The 15,423-nt window shown below is 43.2% G+C and overlaps 6 protein-coding genes across 8 annotated transcripts; 3 read left to right on the forward strand and 3 right to left on the reverse strand.

The window, feature by feature from the left end:
* The first annotated feature begins 212 nt into the window (after nucleotides 1–212).
* On the forward strand, nucleotides 213–2,110 carry LOC110188229 (kynurenine aminotransferase-like). 3 transcript variants are annotated; one of them, XM_020957881.2, is made up of 3 exons: nucleotides 213–390; nucleotides 656–1,195; nucleotides 1,260–2,110. In XM_020957881.2, exons 2-3 carry the CDS (start codon nucleotides 656–658, stop codon nucleotides 2,076–2,078), a joined length of 1,359 nt encoding a protein of 452 aa, XP_020813540.2. In that variant the 5' UTR covers nucleotides 213–390; the 3' UTR covers nucleotides 2,079–2,110. The 3 variants fall into 3 exon arrangements, with proteins under 3 accessions (XP_020813540.2, XP_020813539.2, XP_020813538.2); XM_020957880.2 differs by having other exon boundaries at nucleotides 279–396; XM_020957879.2 differs by having other exon boundaries at nucleotides 329–566.
* Nucleotides 2,111–2,180: 70 nt separating this feature from the next.
* COX5A (Cytochrome c oxidase subunit 5A) lies at nucleotides 2,181–3,117 on the reverse strand. The gene is made up of 2 exons (XM_020957884.2): nucleotides 2,845–3,117; nucleotides 2,181–2,782 (listed from the first exon to the last, which is right to left on the reverse strand). Exon 2 carries the CDS (start codon nucleotides 2,775–2,777, stop codon nucleotides 2,328–2,330), a length of 450 nt encoding a protein of 149 aa, XP_020813543.1. The 5' UTR covers nucleotides 2,778–2,782; nucleotides 2,845–3,117; the 3' UTR covers nucleotides 2,181–2,327.
* Nucleotides 3,118–3,376: 259 nt separating this feature from the next.
* PolA1 (DNA polymerase alpha catalytic subunit) lies at nucleotides 3,377–10,367 on the forward strand. Its single transcript, XM_020958312.2, has 6 exons — nucleotides 3,377–3,517; nucleotides 3,574–3,768; nucleotides 3,830–4,860; nucleotides 6,908–9,483; nucleotides 9,551–10,032; nucleotides 10,090–10,367. Exons 1-6 carry the CDS (start codon nucleotides 3,502–3,504, stop codon nucleotides 10,281–10,283), a joined length of 4,494 nt encoding a protein of 1,497 aa, XP_020813971.2. The 5' UTR covers nucleotides 3,377–3,501; the 3' UTR covers nucleotides 10,284–10,367.
* LOC110188424 (putative N(4)-(beta-N-acetylglucosaminyl)-L-asparaginase GD10667) lies at nucleotides 4,858–6,162 on the reverse strand. The gene is made up of 2 exons (XM_020958149.2): nucleotides 6,063–6,162; nucleotides 4,858–6,010 (listed from the first exon to the last, which is right to left on the reverse strand). The coding sequence occupies exons 1-2, from the start codon at nucleotides 6,116–6,118 to the stop codon at nucleotides 4,978–4,980; spliced, it is 1,089 nt and encodes a 362-aa protein (XP_020813808.2). The 5' UTR covers nucleotides 6,119–6,162; the 3' UTR covers nucleotides 4,858–4,977.
* On the reverse strand, nucleotides 10,290–11,382 carry Jhbp16 (Juvenile hormone binding protein 16). Its single transcript, XM_020958196.2, has 3 exons — nucleotides 11,067–11,382; nucleotides 10,711–11,008; nucleotides 10,290–10,652 (listed from the first exon to the last, which is right to left on the reverse strand). Exons 1-3 carry the CDS (start codon nucleotides 11,275–11,277, stop codon nucleotides 10,364–10,366), a joined length of 798 nt encoding a protein of 265 aa, XP_020813855.2. The 5' UTR covers nucleotides 11,278–11,382; the 3' UTR covers nucleotides 10,290–10,363.
* Nucleotides 11,383–14,530: 3,148 nt separating this feature from the next.
* On the forward strand, nucleotides 14,531–15,423 carry Archease (protein archease). Its single transcript, XM_020958240.2, has 3 exons — nucleotides 14,531–14,700; nucleotides 14,763–14,787; nucleotides 14,984–15,423. The coding sequence occupies exons 1-3, from the start codon at nucleotides 14,646–14,648 to the stop codon at nucleotides 15,372–15,374; spliced, it is 471 nt and encodes a 156-aa protein (XP_020813899.1). The 5' UTR covers nucleotides 14,531–14,645; the 3' UTR covers nucleotides 15,375–15,423.

Consider the following 15,423-nt stretch of genomic DNA (forward strand, 5'->3'; position numbering starts at 1 on the left):
TTGAAATTTGAATTTCGATAGCTAAATGCTATCGGTTACAAAAATGGGCAGCATTGGATAAATCGATGGGCATAACATCATCAGGTGTGGTGCTTTCCAGCACTTTATGCCAGTCGTCTTGTTTGTTTATCAATAACTGTTTTACTGAAGCATTTTAAGGTATTTCTTTTGATATATTTTATGTTTTTTTCTTGATCACTAAAAAATTTCAGCTATCAATTAAAATTGTAGCCCATTTTCTGCCGCCTAATATCAAGGAACTTTGCACAGATAAGAACAGTGCTGCCAATTTCTAGCACATAATTAGTGCCTAACGCCTGGTCCCATTATAATAATTTAAAATTCTTAATTTGTATTTGTTTATTTGCATATTATTGCGTGTATGCGTGTGTGAGTGTAAGCGCCCTAAACAATTTCTTATTTACTTATAGACACTGCCTTGGTCTAATCAAATTTCAGTGCATTATGCAACGTCACTCCAGCATTTAAGCTCAAACAATTGCATTTAACAAGTGATATTTTAGCATTATTATTAAGATCAGACACCCAGACTGACCAACAACAAAGTGCGTGCTTATCTGCGCCATAAATCTACACGCGGCGATTAGCAAAAACGGGAAAGATTCCACCACTAAGGTCATACTCTCTTTTGCAGATGCTCCGCAGTTGTCGCCGCCTTGCCACAAGAAGCCTCCGGGATCAGTTCCAGTTTCAAGTTCAACGTCATCAACAGACCGCTGCCACCTGTAGCAACATGGACAAGTTCGATCTGCCCAAGCGATTGCAGGGCAGTACGCCCAGTGTATGGAACGAATACATCGCCCTGGCCATGCAGTACAAGCCTCTGAATCTGGGCCAGGGGTTTCCCGATGACGCCGCCCCCGAGTATGTGACCCATTCGCTGGCGGACATTGCCAAGGATGAGAATCCGCTCCTGCATCAGTATACCCGCGGCTATGGACATGTTCGTCTGGTTCAGGCGCTCTCCAAGCTGTACAGCGGTCTCGTCTCCAAAGAGCTGAATCCCCTCACCGACATCCTCATCACCTCGGGCGCCTATGAGGCCCTGTACTCCACTATCATGGGGCACGTGGACGTTGGCGATGAGGTGATCATTATTGAACCCTTCTTTGATTGCTACGAGCCCATGGTTAAGATGGCTGGCGGTGTTCCGCGCTTCATTCCCCTGAAATTGGTAAGGAAAATTGGAATAAGTGAATGAATCCGATTCACTATATACATCTCTGCTCCCCTTGCAGCGCCAGACGGAGGGAACCGATCCAATCAGCTCAGCGGATTGGGTTCTGGACGACGCCGAATTCGAGAAACTGTTCAACTCAAAGACCAAGATGATCATTCTGAACACCCCGCACAATCCCATCGGCAAGGTCTTCAACCGAAAGGAGCTGGAACGGATCGCCGAGCTGTGCCGCAAGTGGAACGTGCTGTGCGTCTCGGACGAGGTATACGAGTGGCTTGTGTTCGACGGAGCGGAGCACATTCGCATCTGCACGCTGCCCGGCATGTGGGACCGCACCATCACGCTGGGATCGGCTGGCAAGACCTTCTCGGTCACCGGTTGGAAGATCGGCTGGGCCTACGGTCCCGCCCAGCTTATTCGCAACCTGCAGATGGTCCACCAGAATTCCGTATACACCTGTCCCACGCCCCTGCAGGAGGGTGTGGCGCGCAGTTTTGAGGTAGAGCTGGCCCGCCTCGGAAAGCCAGAGAGCTATTTCCTAAGCTTGCCGCGCGAGCTGAAGCAAAAGCGAGACTACATGGCCAAGTTCTTGTCCGACGCCGGCATGCGTCCCACCATTCCTGAGGGCGGCTATTTCATGCTGGCCGACTGGTCCCCGCTGGCGGATAAGGTAGACCTCAGCTCGGAACCGGACAAGCACCGCGATTACAAGTTCACCAAGTGGATGACCAAGAATATGGGTCTGCAGGGCATTCCACCCAGCGCCTTTTACAGCGAGCCCAATAAGCCGCTGGGAGAGGACTTTGTACGCTACTGCTTCATCAAGAAGCAGGAGAACTTGGACAAGGCAGCCGAGCTGCTTGCCAAGTGGAAATAGTTGGTGGGAAATAAACGAATTTGTTGCAATAACTTCCGGCGTAGATTGTTTATCCCCCTAACCTGGGCATTACGTAACCAAGAAGAGGGAAACAACGCATCGTTTTTGTGTATTCCAATCCACTCCAGTCTCCGTTTATTACATTAATCCAACAACATGTTCATCCGCTCCATACATAGGATGGGTGTAGCTAGTGTGTCTGCAGTGTGTGTGTTTGTGTTCCTCTGTTTTGAAATTAAACTAAGAGGCTTAGGCATCGTACACAGACTTGAGGGCCAGCTCGGGCTTGTCGTAGCCCAACTCCTCAAGGGTTGGCACGCCCAGCTCCTGGAGCGTGGGAGTGATCTTCTCAAGCAAGTAAGGGTAGAGGGTGGCCTTCTGGTCGCCGCACTTGTCCTTGCAACCCTCCAGCCACCTGATGGCCAAAGCGATGTCGTTGACGCGACGGGAGGCGCGGAGGCCAGCCTCGATGATCTTGGGGCTGGGCACCAGATCCATGCCCAACAGGTCGTTCATGCCTTTGCGGATCTCCCAGCCGTCGATGCCCTCGCGGCTGAAGTACTTCTCGTAGCGCTTATCGAACTCCTCCGCGGACTCCTCGGTGCCGTGCAGGCTGCGAACGGCCGCCACACGGGTAGAAGTCGGGACCACGGTGTTGCGCATAGCGCTTGCCAAGCTACGTGCGGTGATTCTCAGCATGATGGCTGGCAAGTGCAAAATAGTTGTTTAAAATCAAAAATTTGGTTAAGTAACAGCTCCGACTCACTTTCAGGTTTTTTTCACACGGGTGCTGCCAACTCGTTTGTTTTTTCGCACGGGTATGAAGAGCTGCCAACTTTTAAATTTTTCACAACGGTAAGCTGCCAACTCGTATGGCTTATGCGGTGCTGCCAACTCACGCGGGGTTAATATGTAGTGATGGTAGACTATATTAAACTAAAATTATTCAATTTAGCATATAAAAGATCAAAGTCTGAATAGAATGTCAAAACTAGTTCGAATTCCCCTTTCTTTTCACACGGGTATGAGAGCTGAAAAAAACTAAATTTTATTTTTGAACTCCGATATTTCCAAAAAAGTCTGTGGTGTGGAAAACGATTTTCTATGGGCCTTTGTTAGAAGTTTTGTAAACAAAAAAGTTCAGATCTGTAATCAGGTTGTTCTGGGGAACGCAACCAATTAAATACTTATATAATTAACTAATTAAGATATATTTAAATAAATAAACATAACTAAAATCGTTTAAATTGTATCAAATTTTAGAATATTTTTGTAGTATATAATGGTATAATTTTCAGGTCATCTGGTATTTTGTATCGTTATCGATGCGCGGTCATACTACCAATTTCCCGCCTAAACCCAGCTGCAAAAACGAAAATTACTACAATAACACAGCGAAATCAACAAAAATCAAGCTGTTGTAATGTCCGAATCGCCTTGTAAGTGCTTTACATAGTTACATTAATGTTATATTTATTAAACCCTGGCATTTTAGCTGGTCCGCGCGTCAAGCGTCAGCGCATAGACAAAAATGGTAGATTTGCCGCCCTGGAGCGACTGCGTCAGCTGAAGGGAACGAAGAACAAATGCCAGGTGGAGGACCAAGTGGACGATGTGTACGAGGTGGTGGATGAGCGGGAGTATGCCAAGAGGGCACAGGAGAAGTACGGCGAGGACTGGATCGAAGAGGGTGAGTTCCGAACTTAGGGAATCCAACACAACATGTGGCTGACATTACCATTCCTTTACAGATGGCACTGGCTATGCCGAAGATGGACGCGACTTCTTCGAAGACGAAGATGAGTACTCTGATGAAGAGCCAAAGGATTCCAAAAGGAAGAAGGGAGTTGCCCCGGCCAACAGCAAAAAACGGCCCCGAGAAGCGGAAAAACCCGCCAAGGGCAAGGCCTCCATTAAGAATCTCTTCAGCAACGCCGTTCCCAAAAAAGTGGACATCAAAAACAGTGTGAAAGACGACGATATTCTGGCTGATATTTTGGGGGAAATTAAGGAGGAAAAGCACGAAGAAGGAGAGACCACCGGAAAAGTGGAAAAGGTTATAGCTCCAGCAAAGATTGCAGTTGCCTCGCGAAAATCGGATGCTGCCGCTGCCAAGGAATACATGAACAGTTTCCTCAACAACATCAAAGTCCAGGAGCAGGAGCGAAAGAAAGCGGAGGCCAGCAGTGATCACGAAATGCTGGAACGCATTCTTAAACCCAAGGCAACGGTTCCCAATAAAAAGGTGGCCACTACCTTTTCCACTTCACAAATTAAAAAGGAACCTGTACCGGCTGCCAAGGAAAAGGAAACCCCAAACGAAGATCCCTTTTCCGATAATGATATGGATTTCAGTTGTCTGGACGATGATGAGAACCAGTTTGATGTCGAAAAGGAAAAACCAAAACCAAAGGAGAATCGTAAAGCAGCAGCGGCGGAAAAGGTGGTAGAAGAAAAGAAACCATCCGAAAAAGTGGTTGCAGTGGAAGCAACTGATGATTCACCCGAGGATATGAGCAAGCTACTCAGCAATTGGGAGTCCATCTGCCAAATGGACGATGACTTTGAAAAGTCAGTGCTTGCCGGGGATCAGGCGGAGTCCGAGTCTTCTACCTCTGCTTCCAACGAGCAACACTTGCGCTTCTGGTATTGGGAGGCCTGGGAAGATCCCATTAAGCTGCCCGGCGAAGTCTTTCTCTTCGGACGTACCGCCGATGGAAAGTCTGTGTGTGTTCGAGTCCAGAATATTAATCGAGTTTTATATTTGCTGCCCCGACAGTTTGTGAGTATTATAAAATCAGTTTATTATAGTTTTTTTTTGTCATTTAAATCTTTCTTAGTTACACATTTAACTCATTATTATAGTATCATGAACATAATTCTTGTACTTAAGCATCACCTAAAATGATGATGCCTCTAGTTCCTCTTTGCTCATTGTACACTTGATGGTTTCCTTTCGCATCGGGCGATCGGGCAAAGCCGGGCTGCTTACCATATAGGAGAACTCTCCCTCGAAGCCATGACAAGTTACTGCGTACTGACCCAAACGATTCACGACCACAACTGCGCCATCGAATTTGGATTCGTACTTCCCGATGCGCCGTAAGGCCAGTCTAGATGCCTCCGCCGGCGTTTTACCCGCTCGCAAGGCCTCCACAGCAAGCAGTGATGGCAGGAAGCGCATCATAATATCACCATCTCCGGTGGTTATGGCGGCTCCCACATCGTTATCCGCGTAGGTGCCACCTCCCGGAATTGACGAGTCTCCTACCCGTCCTGGAATCGTATACTTTAATCCATTTGTGGAGGCGCCCACATGGATGTTACTTTCCTCATCGATTGCGATCATAGTGATTGTGTCATGGTTATTGGGCCCGATCTCATATTCGCTTCGACTGATATCGTCCTTCCAGGAGGTTAGGGGCGAATACGGCCCGCAGGATACCTTCGGATCGGGATGGACATTTTTTCGGAAATTTGGCTGACAGTTGTTCGCCCTCCATTTCATCCAAAATTCCATCGATTCAGATGTATTCAGCGTTTCGTTTTGAAATCCCATTTCATTGGCAAAATCATCAGCTGCATCACCTACCAGCAATGTATGTTTGGTGTGCTCCAGCACATGCCGTGCCACCTTAATGGCACTTCTAATGCGCCGTAGATCAGCCACTGCACCTATTTCCATGGTTCTGCCATCCATGACCAGAGCGTCCAATGAAGTGTCTCCCTGCTCGTCAGGACACCCGCCATAGCCCACAGCTTTTCCGCACTGCAGCCTTTCGCACTCGGATATGCCCTCCACCACGGCATTGAGTGTTTGCCCCAGGCCACCTTTACTCAAGTTCAGGACACTCCAGGCCTTAATGTTTGCTTCAGGATAGCCCCAAGTGTTGATCACCATGGGCAGCAGGCGACCAGATGTCCCATCAGAACTGGCACAAAGACAGTTATCAGTCAAATCGTTATCAGAGTCTTTCCACTCACCTCACAATGGAAGCCAGAAGAAAGCCGAAAATCAATTGTGCGATGTGTGTTTTCATGATGATACTGAACGAGCCCCCAGCCAATTGACAGCTTTATAAAGTACCCAAGCAGAAGGAAGAAGAAAAGGGTGATATTTGGGGGCTTCACTCAAAAGAGTTGATTGTAGTCAAATGGGCATGCGTTACAAAATATTTCATTAATTTGTTTCGTTTTAATTAAATTTCTAGCATAAATTTATGATCAAGTGTGCCAGCTGGACGCGAAAATGTACAACTTGCTAGCAATAAATTTATTAATTATTTATTACCCAAGCAGAAGGAAGAAGAAAAGGGTGATATTTGGATGCTTCACTCAAAAGAGTTGATTGTAATCAAATGGGCATGCGTTACAAAATATTTCATTAATTTGTTTCGTTTTAATTAAATTTCTAGCATAAATTTATGATCAAGTGTGTCAGCTGGACGCGAAAATGTACAACTTGCCTAGCAATAAATTGATGCTTGAAATTAAATGTGCGTCAGATCAGTTAAATCGGCACATAGCAACTTCAAACATACGCCTTCCAGTTAAAGGGCATTGTTAAAGTCACGTGCCGAATTTATTATTTATTTATTTAATTGCTATTATGAATATAAACATTATTCGTCAAGAAGAAATGATTGTTCGCTTATATCTGATCCCGTTAAGATATGTTTAAAAGCATCTGACGGGCATCTTTGAGCTCAGAAATAAGTGTGCCTACTAGCATGATATTATCTCAATGATTCCCAGTATTCAAAAGCTAATTTGGTTAATTTGGTGTTATATCTTTCGAATATTATCAAATATCCCACATATCGTTACAGCTTCTCGATCCCATTTCCAAGGAGCCCACCAATCAAAAGGTAACCGTGGCGGACATCTACAAGGAGTTCGACAGCGCAGTAGCCAGTGGCCTTAAATTGGAATCTTTTCGTTCGCGGAAGGTGAGCAAGAGTTTCGCCCACCATGCCATTGGAATTGAAGTGCCACAGACGTGTGATTACCTGGAAGTTCACTACGATGGCAAGAAGCCAGCGCCACCGATCCTGCCGGCTGGGGAGAAATACGCTTCCATTGCTCATATCTTTGGTTCCACCACCAATGCTATGGAACGTTTCCTGCTCGATCGGAAGATTAAGGGCCCTTGTTGGTTACAGGTGAGTGGCTTTAAGGTCCCCTCCGCTCCCATGAGTTGGTGCAAAACCGAGGTGACCCTTGCGGAACCCAAGAATGTGGAATTGGTGCAGGAAACCAGAGGGAAACCAGCGCCACCCCCGGCCATAACACTGCTGGCGCTCAATGTTCGCACATCGATGAATCCGAAAACCATGAGAAATGAGATATGTATGATCTCGATGCTGGCACACAATCGTTTCCATATTGATCGACCTGCCCCACAGCCGGCATTCAATCGTCATATGTGTGGCCTGACACGTCCGGCTGTGGTCAGTTGGCCCCTGGATTTGAATCTGGAATTGGCCAAATACAAGTCCACGAAGATCTATAAACACGATTCGGAGAGAGCTCTCCTCAGTTGGTTTCTAGCTCAGTACCAACAAATTGATGCGGATCTTATTGTGACCTTTGATGCCATGGACTGTCAGCTGAATGTAATCACGGATCAAATTGTGGCCCTAAAGATACCCCAGTGGTCCCGAATGGGTCGTCTTCGGATGACGCAATCCTTTGGTAAACGTCTACTCGATCATTTTGTGGGTCGAATGGTGTGCGATGTGAAGCGTTCGGCAGAGGAGTGTATTAGAGCCAGATCCTATGATCTCCAAACTCTGTGTCAACAAGTTCTAAAGCTAAAAGAATCGGAGAGAATGGAGGTGAATGCCGATGATCTGCTCGAGATGTACGAGAAGGGAGAGAGCATCACAAAACTTATATCGCTGACGATGCAGGATAATTCGTATTTACTCCGATTAATGTGCGAACTGAACATTATGCCTTTGGCCTTGCAAATTACGAATATTTGTGGCAATACCATGACCAGGACCCTCCAAGGAGGTCGCTCTGAAAGAAATGAGTTCCTGTTGCTCCATGCATTCCATGAGAAGAACTATATAGTGCCGGATAAGAAGGCGCCTGCAAGAAGAGGTGCTGCAGGCGGTGGCGATATGGAAGCGACATTGGCCGGTACAGATGCCACTTTGCCGGCTAGGAAAAAAGGTGCCGCCTATGCTGGTGGCTTGGTCTTGGAACCATTGAAAGGACTCTATGAAAAGTTTGTCCTGCTAATGGACTTCAACTCGCTGTATCCGAGCATAATTCAGGAGTACAACATATGCTTCACCACGGTCCAGCAGCCAGTGGATGCGGATGAGCTGCCCACGCTGCCGGATACGAAAACCGATCCTGGCATTTTGCCGCTGCAATTGAAACGTTTGGTGGAGTCACGAAAGGAGGTGAAGAAGCTAATGGCAGCGCCGGATCTCTCGCCTGAACTCCAGATGCAGTATCACATTCGACAGATGGCCTTGAAGCTCACAGCAAACTCCATGTACGGTTGCCTGGGTTTTGCACATTCCCGATTCTTTGCCCAGCATCTGGCTGCCTTGGTTACCCACAAGGGCAGGGAGATCCTTACAAACACCCAGCAACTTGTGCAGAAGCTGAACTATGATGTGGTTTACGGTGACACCGATTCCCTGATGATCAACACCAATATCACGGATTATGATCAGGTCTACAAGATTGGACACAGCATCAAGCAGAGCGTGAACAAAATGTACAAGCAGCTGGAGTTGGATATCGATGGAGTATTCTCCTGCCTGCTTTTGCTGAAAAAGAAGAAATATGCTGCCGTCAAGTTGAGCAAGGATTCAAAGGGTAACCTAAAGCGGGAACAGGAGCACAAGGGTTTAGACATTGTCCGTCGCGATTGGTCCCAGTTGGCCGTGATGGTTGGCAAAGCTGTGCTCGATGAAGTTCTTGCCGAGAAGCAATTGGAGGAAAAACTGGATGACGTTCATGCCCAGCTGGAGAAGATCAAAAATCAAATAGCAGAAGGTGCTGTACCGTTGCCCCTCTTTGTTATCACCAAGCAGCTGACACGTGCACCCCAGGAATATGCCAATAGTGCTTCATTGCCCCATGTCCAGGTGGCACTTCGGATGAATCGGGAACGCAATCGTCGTTACAAAAAGGGCGACATGGTGGACTATGTAATCTGTTTGGATGGCACCACAAATGCCGCCATGCAGCGGGCCTATCACATGGAAGAACTGAAGAGTAGTAGCGAGGAGAAGCTGAAGTTGGATACAGACTACTATCTGGGACATCAGATCCATCCGGTGGTCACGCGCATGGTGGAGGTGCTCGAGGGAACCGATGCCAGTCGCATTGCCGAGTGCCTGGGCATGGATCCAACCAAATTCCGACAAAATGCACAAAGGTATGTTTATATTTTCTTTAAGGTAATCTTATAAACTATATATATTTAACTTCACTCGCTTCACCAGAACCCAGCGTGAGATCACAGAGCAATCAGAAGGCGAATCCCTGCTCAAGACCACTCTCCAGCTCTACCGCCTTTGCGAACCCTTCCGCTTCCAGTGCGTGGCATGCCAGACGGAGCAGCTTATGGCCACTGCCTATCGACCGGGACCAAATAATTCACATGTTCCCGTGTTGCAACAATGCTCGAATGCCGAGTGCCAGACTCCACCGATTCAGTATTTGGCCAGCGTTCGAAATCAGTTACAGCTCACGATACGGCGACATGTCCAGAGATTCTACAAGAACTGGCTGGTGTGCGATCATCCCGATTGCAACTACAATACCCGCACCCACACCCTGAAGAAGGAGATGCGGCGGCCGTTGTGTCAGAAATGCCGGAGTGGCAGCCTGCTGCGCCAGTATACAGAGCGGGACCTGTACAATCAGCTCTGCTACCTACGCTTCATGTTCGACCTGGGCAAGCAGCAGCTGCAGCAACAGAAAGGTAAGTGTAAATGAAATGAAATTAAGGAACTCTTCATTAATTTATTATATGATTTAGCCACCTTAACGCCAGAGCTGGAGCAGGCCTACCAGCTACTGTACGAAACCGTGGATCAGCAACTGCAGACCTCCTCTTACGTGGTCATCTCGCTGAGGAAACTCTTTGGTCGAACCCTTTCACTGATGGCTCTGCAGCCGCCGAAGCCCAGGCCCCACAACGAATTGATAGCCAGCACATTGGCCGATGTCTAAGGTGTGTGTGTTTTAATTAATTAATTAACTAGCCTTTGTAAAGCAGCAGTTCGGTTAATAAATCCTACAAAACATAATAATTAATAGCTAGATGAGGTTTGTGGAAGAAACTTCTCGAGGGGAAAGTAACGAAAGGATTCGTTGAAGATGTCCGTAAATGCAGAGCTCACTAGCTCATTGATCATGGGTTTGATAAAGGGTAGTCCTAGTTGCCACATACTATTGATCACTCCGTCCGCCAGTTGGTTCAGCGGTTGTCCCTTTAATAAGTTTTCAATGTGCAGCTCCATGCCGCCTATGCGATCCACCTCCACATGCACCTTGATCAGAGAGCCCGGCTCTCCAATGCGACGCACACTGGTGGTTTGACTATGAAATATATATATAAATAAGTAATTTAAATTGCATACAAATACAAACTACTCACCTGTAGTCATAGAGCGTCAAGTTCCAATGACCTTTCCGCCCCATCTCCTTGCCCAGCATCTTGCCGGCAAACTCATATTGGCCCTCGAGGCTCTTCTCTGGAAAATACTGGGCATAGACTATACGTTGGTCCTCGGGGTCGGCATGGAACTTGGTCACCTCGGATCGCGACCAACCGAACTCGGAGACATTGCGCAAGATCAGCCGAAAACTGCCAATGCCCTGGGAGTCGCCTCGCCTCAGTTCCACATAAGTACAATGATGTGGATCAAAGGGCTTAATATTGTAATCGGGCACACCTGTAAAAAAAGATATTGCAATGCTAAGTTTTATTAGACAATTAATTCACTCATTCACCTGTTGTAAAGTAGGCTCGCAGATCGTTAAACACCTGCCGCATGCACTCGTTGTAATCCTCACTGCCGCTTTGGCAACGTCCCAGCAAGTGCCTCAGATCCTCATCCACATCGATCTGACTGGAGGCGTCTGCCAGGTGCTGTGCAAACAGAAAGATCACCATCAGGTAGACCAAATACCTGGCACAGTTTGAGGGCCACTGCAGTGACATGCTCGCAGTGCTTGGCGGCGGTGACTGTTAATAGAAAAAGCAAAGCTTTAGTTATACTTTCTGTCTTTGCTCGCTTTTGTTTATATTTAATTATTTACTTATGTATTTATCATTTGTTTTTCTTGCGTGCCGCCGGTTTTTGCTTAAATGTTGTCCTTGATTTTTGACTTGCACTTAACCAAATTATTGGTAATTTTAAAGGGAGATCTAGTAAATTAAATATTTATACAGTAAACCTATATTTGATTGACTTAAATTGTTTAATATTCTTTTTTATATTTTTTTAAATTTTTAGTCATTATATATTTTTTATACTATTTTTAGCTTTTTTTTATTTTATTTCCAAAGCTTTACACCAATTTCCGCGTTTTACAGTTTGACAGCCACTGGAAAACACTTTTACTTCAACAGAAAAACTAGTTTTCTTGTTATCAGTCAAGTGTGTGGTGAGCGGGTTCACTGATAAATATTTAATTATCATTTCAACTTATTTAATTTTGTTTAAAAAAGAATTATTTATAATTCATTCACGACAATTTAAAAATAAAATAAACAATTTTAGTCAGAAGCTTGTCACAATGTGAAGAAGTCATTTTCGACCCTATAAATCATATATATTCTTGATCAGCATGAATAGCCGAGTCAATCTAGCCATATCCAACAGTACTTCTTACTTCCTTAGCCTTAATTATATTACATTATTTTTTTATAATTAGTTTTTGATATTCACTAATTCAAAATGTATCTATTATTTTTTTATTTATCTATTATCTTTCTCATTTTTATTTCAATATCTTTTTTCACACAAATTTATTATTACTATTTTTAAAGATAGTCAAAGAAAAGACATTAGTTTGGAAACTTCTTTTCTTTTCCCCAAAAGCATATATTTCCCATGTTATTTTTCTTTCAAGACAATTCCATCTTCATGCCGCATGATGTTTGGTAATCTTTTTGTCTGCCGCCTGCACTTGACCCCTTTTTTACGAAGGCGACATTATTATTACTTGTCTAAGCAATGCAGCAAATAAACCACAAAAAGATAACTACCAAATGTAGTGTGTGTATATGACAACACTTTTAAGGGCTTTCTGGGCAAACGAAAGACTTAACAAGACACAAACTTGCGGGTGCGAACAACAACTTTTGTTTTCATTTCGATAGTCACTCATGCAACACAATCGCAGCAACAACAATAAGTAGCTGCAACGTATGATAAACATTTAGCAATTGTTGTTCACTTTTAGCGGCTGCAATTGCATTAGCCAACGGTCAGTAGCTGAGGAAACAAGTTAGTATACATAGTGGCTCAGTTAAGTTGGGCAACCCCCAAAGTTGGACAGTCACTCCTCCCGTTATTTACATTTTTTCGTAGCGGAATTTCTGGGGGAATTCGGGCAACACTCCCTCTCCTCCGTAGGCAAAACACGCACAAATATTCAAGAATAATAATAAATATTTTTGTACAGTTAAGTGAGCTAAATACGCGACGTGTGATTCAGTCGAACTGCCGCAGTCAACTGACCAAAAGTAAAGACTTTCGCACTGAGACGAAAAGTAACAGAAACCCGAAAAGAGCTTCCACCGAAAAAGGCCACAAAAAAATTGCCGGAAAATATGTTTGAAAGCCATATTATGGCCGGGAGCAAGAAACTCCCAAGCTTTGTCAAGTTTTTAACATCCTCCGAATGGGTCAATAACTGATCGCATTTCCTTATTATCAACTTCACCCACAAAACGGAGCAAAGAGTCGTAAATAACCCAACCCAAATCATTCATAAATATTTTAAGAAGCGTTCACAAAATTTTTTAGCTCAAATAGGTAACTTAAAAATACCCTATAATAAATGTTTACCCTATCAGCCTTTTAAATATATATTATATAGGAAATAGAATCTGTTGATAAATATGTCTTATGTTTAACAAATAATTTGTTTATATGTAAATCTATTTAAAAATGGTCAGTTTAAATTATTATATTTAAAAATAAAAAGAAAAGGACTTACATTTTTTATTTTTGAGGAATTTCAATACATTTATTTATTTTATTTTTTTTATTTTTCAATACATTATTTTAAAATGCAATTTTTCGGACATTTTATATAGATAAGATAAGCGTTACCTAAAGCCCTAGCTTAAATAGTAAACAAAATAATAATTATATTTAATTATATATGACTTCGGATAGATTATTTGTTCAATTATTATTTTCAATAATTATAAAGTTAGACATATAATATTTACTATTTAATTTCTTAAGTCTTAATGGTACAAAGATTTCCCTAATAAGAAAATAACAACACCCAACATTTCCGTAAATTTAGCTACTACCTGTCATCGCTGGCCGAAAAGTGATCTGAATTTGATTAGGCAAACCCAATTTCCGTCTATGGTTATTATTATTTTTATATATTTTTTCTGGATGTTTCAAATCGAGTACTCAATGACACCAGCACCATTCAAGTTCACGGTGCTGAATAAATTGAGGCTTCACTTGATTGACTACTGCGCGTGCGTGCTCCACTCTCAACTGAGAAATAAAGCGATTGACAGAAAATCTGCCGGAGATGAAGATTATATGGACGACTTTTTGCCAAATGGATCCCACAAGGTTATGCAGCTTCAGTTGGTATTGGGCTGATTGCAATTTAATGAAAGGACAAGGTCATTATTTACAGAAATTCAAAAAGCGGCTAAAAATTAACTCTAAAGAGCTTTAAGAAATTTAAGTGACATCGCAATTAGGCTTATTATGATTTAGTTTGGGTTAAAATTACTTTATTTTATTTTCATTAAGCTATTAAATATTTTTAACGATTTTATTATAAATTATGAAAGTAGTGCGGTAAGACGAAAAAAAAGTACCTTAGAATAGAAAGTTATTTTAGCTTATTAAATAATCTCTTGCCGCTATTTTATGTAAATAAAATTAAAAGGTTTAGTATAATAGGTGTTTTAACGGACATATCATTAATATTATTTAATTTTAAATCATAAGCCTTTAAAAAATTTCTTTAACGTTGCCTTTGTCTTTGTAAAAAGACATTAGGCTAACCTCACTGGTAATATTTACAGTTTAAGTAAAATTAAGGTTTTTAAAATAAATTTTAAATACTTCATTTCGTTTATAAAATAACGATTCCTAATTTTTAATAACAAAACAATTCCTCACGTTAAACGCTTACGATATTGCGTTGTTCGTTATTTACGTTCTTGTTTTCAGCAGAGTTTTGAACCGTTTTCCATGTGAGCTTTAAAAATTCATCCATATTATCGATAATACCATCGAAGTTCTTGCAGCTCTAGTCCAAAAGACTTTTGTTTATTATTATTTAGCCGCTAAGTTAGCGTTCATTTAACAAATAATTATGGAGGTGGAATTCAGTAAGGACAACTTCCTCCTGCCGGAGATGAAGTATGAATGTGAGTACATATAAGAGTTATCAAAAAAACCACCTGTTGCTAACTATTTCATCATATTGCAGACTTGGACCACACCGCCGATGTACAGTGAGTAATACAACAACAATAACAAAGAGGCGCTCCCGCGACCATGTGGATAAGGGTGGTTCAATGTTTTTGAATGAGAAAAATAGGCGACTCTAAATGATTGCTTGTTTTCTAGTAAAATATAGGCATTTTAGTTTTCCAAAATTTTCTATAATATACATATATAATTTAACATTTTATTTGCTTTCACTTACAGACTCCATGGCTGGGGAACGAGTCTAAAGGAAGCCTTTGAACAATGTGGAGTGGCCATGTTCGGATATATGACGGAACTGGAGTACGTATCCGTGGAACAGTGCTTTGAGATAGAAGCAAAGGGTGATGATCTGGAGGGATTGCTTTTCCATTTCCTCGACGAGCTGCTGTTCCTCTTCTCCGCCGAGCCATACTTGGTGTGCAAAAAGCTGGAGATCACCAAGTTCGATATGGAAACGTTCGAGATCTCGTGCCGCTGCTATGGTGAACCCTTTGAGCTGGGAAAACATCCGCAGGGCACCGAGGTGAAGGCAATCACATATTCGGCGATGCAAATTGTTCAGGACACGACGGCCAACCACTACGAGGTGTTTGTCATAATTGATATTTGATTCAGCAGCTCCGATCGTATGGAATTAAATGTGACTGTTTTTGTTTCCA

Source organism: Drosophila serrata, unplaced genomic scaffold (assembly GCF_035046125.1).
Source record: "Drosophila serrata isolate PLE 108 unplaced genomic scaffold, ASM3504612v1 contig_241, whole genome shotgun sequence".
In the NCBI taxonomy this organism is placed as follows: Eukaryota; Metazoa; Arthropoda; class Insecta; order Diptera; family Drosophilidae; genus Drosophila; species Drosophila serrata.

What these genes read in the sequence shown, in the direction of transcription:
- Archease (XM_020958240.2), top strand. Translation starts at nt 14,646, where the DNA reads ATGGAGGTGGAATTCAGTAAGGACAACTTCCTCCTGCCGGAGATGAAG. An exon ending in GCCGGAGATGAAGTATGAAT is followed by an intron (nt 14,701 to 14,762) that starts GTGAGTACATAT and finishes ATCATATTGCAG; the next exon opens with ACTTGGACCACACCGCCGAT. An exon ending in GACCACACCGCCGATGTACA is followed by an intron (nt 14,788 to 14,983) that starts GTGAGTAATACA and finishes TTTCACTTACAG; the next exon opens with ACTCCATGGCTGGGGAACGA.
- LOC110188229 (XM_020957881.2), top strand. Translation starts at nt 656, where the DNA reads ATGCTCCGCAGTTGTCGCCGCCTTGCCACAAGAAGCCTCCGGGATCAG. An exon ending in GCTTCATTCCCCTGAAATTG is followed by an intron (nt 1,196 to 1,259) that starts GTAAGGAAAATT and finishes CTCCCCTTGCAG; the next exon opens with CGCCAGACGGAGGGAACCGA.
- COX5A (XM_020957884.2), bottom strand. Translation starts at nt 2,777, where the DNA reads ATGCTGAGAATCACCGCACGTAGCTTGGCAAGCGCTATGCGCAACACC.
- Jhbp16 (XM_020958196.2), bottom strand. Translation starts at nt 11,277, where the DNA reads ATGTCACTGCAGTGGCCCTCAAACTGTGCCAGGTATTTGGTCTACCTG. An exon ending in GCGAGCCTACTTTACAACAG is followed by an intron (nt 11,009 to 11,066) that starts GTGAATGAGTGA and finishes CTTTTTTTACAG; the next exon opens with GTGTGCCCGATTACAATATT. An exon ending in TTGACGCTCTATGACTACAG is followed by an intron (nt 10,653 to 10,710) that starts GTGAGTAGTTTG and finishes TATATTTCATAG; the next exon opens with TCAAACCACCAGTGTGCGTC.
- LOC110188424 (XM_020958149.2), bottom strand. Translation starts at nt 6,118, where the DNA reads ATGAAAACACACATCGCACAATTGATTTTCGGCTTTCTTCTGGCTTCC. An exon ending in CTTCTGGCTTCCATTGTGAG is followed by an intron (nt 6,011 to 6,062) that starts GTGAGTGGAAAG and finishes TCTTTGTGCCAG; the next exon opens with TTCTGATGGGACATCTGGTC.
- PolA1 (XM_020958312.2), top strand. An exon ending in CGAGGACTGGATCGAAGAGG is followed by an intron (nt 3,769 to 3,829) that starts GTGAGTTCCGAA and finishes ATTCCTTTACAG; the next exon opens with ATGGCACTGGCTATGCCGAA. An exon ending in ATTTGCTGCCCCGACAGTTT is followed by an intron (nt 4,861 to 6,907) that starts GTGAGTATTATA and finishes ATATCGTTACAG; the next exon opens with CTTCTCGATCCCATTTCCAA.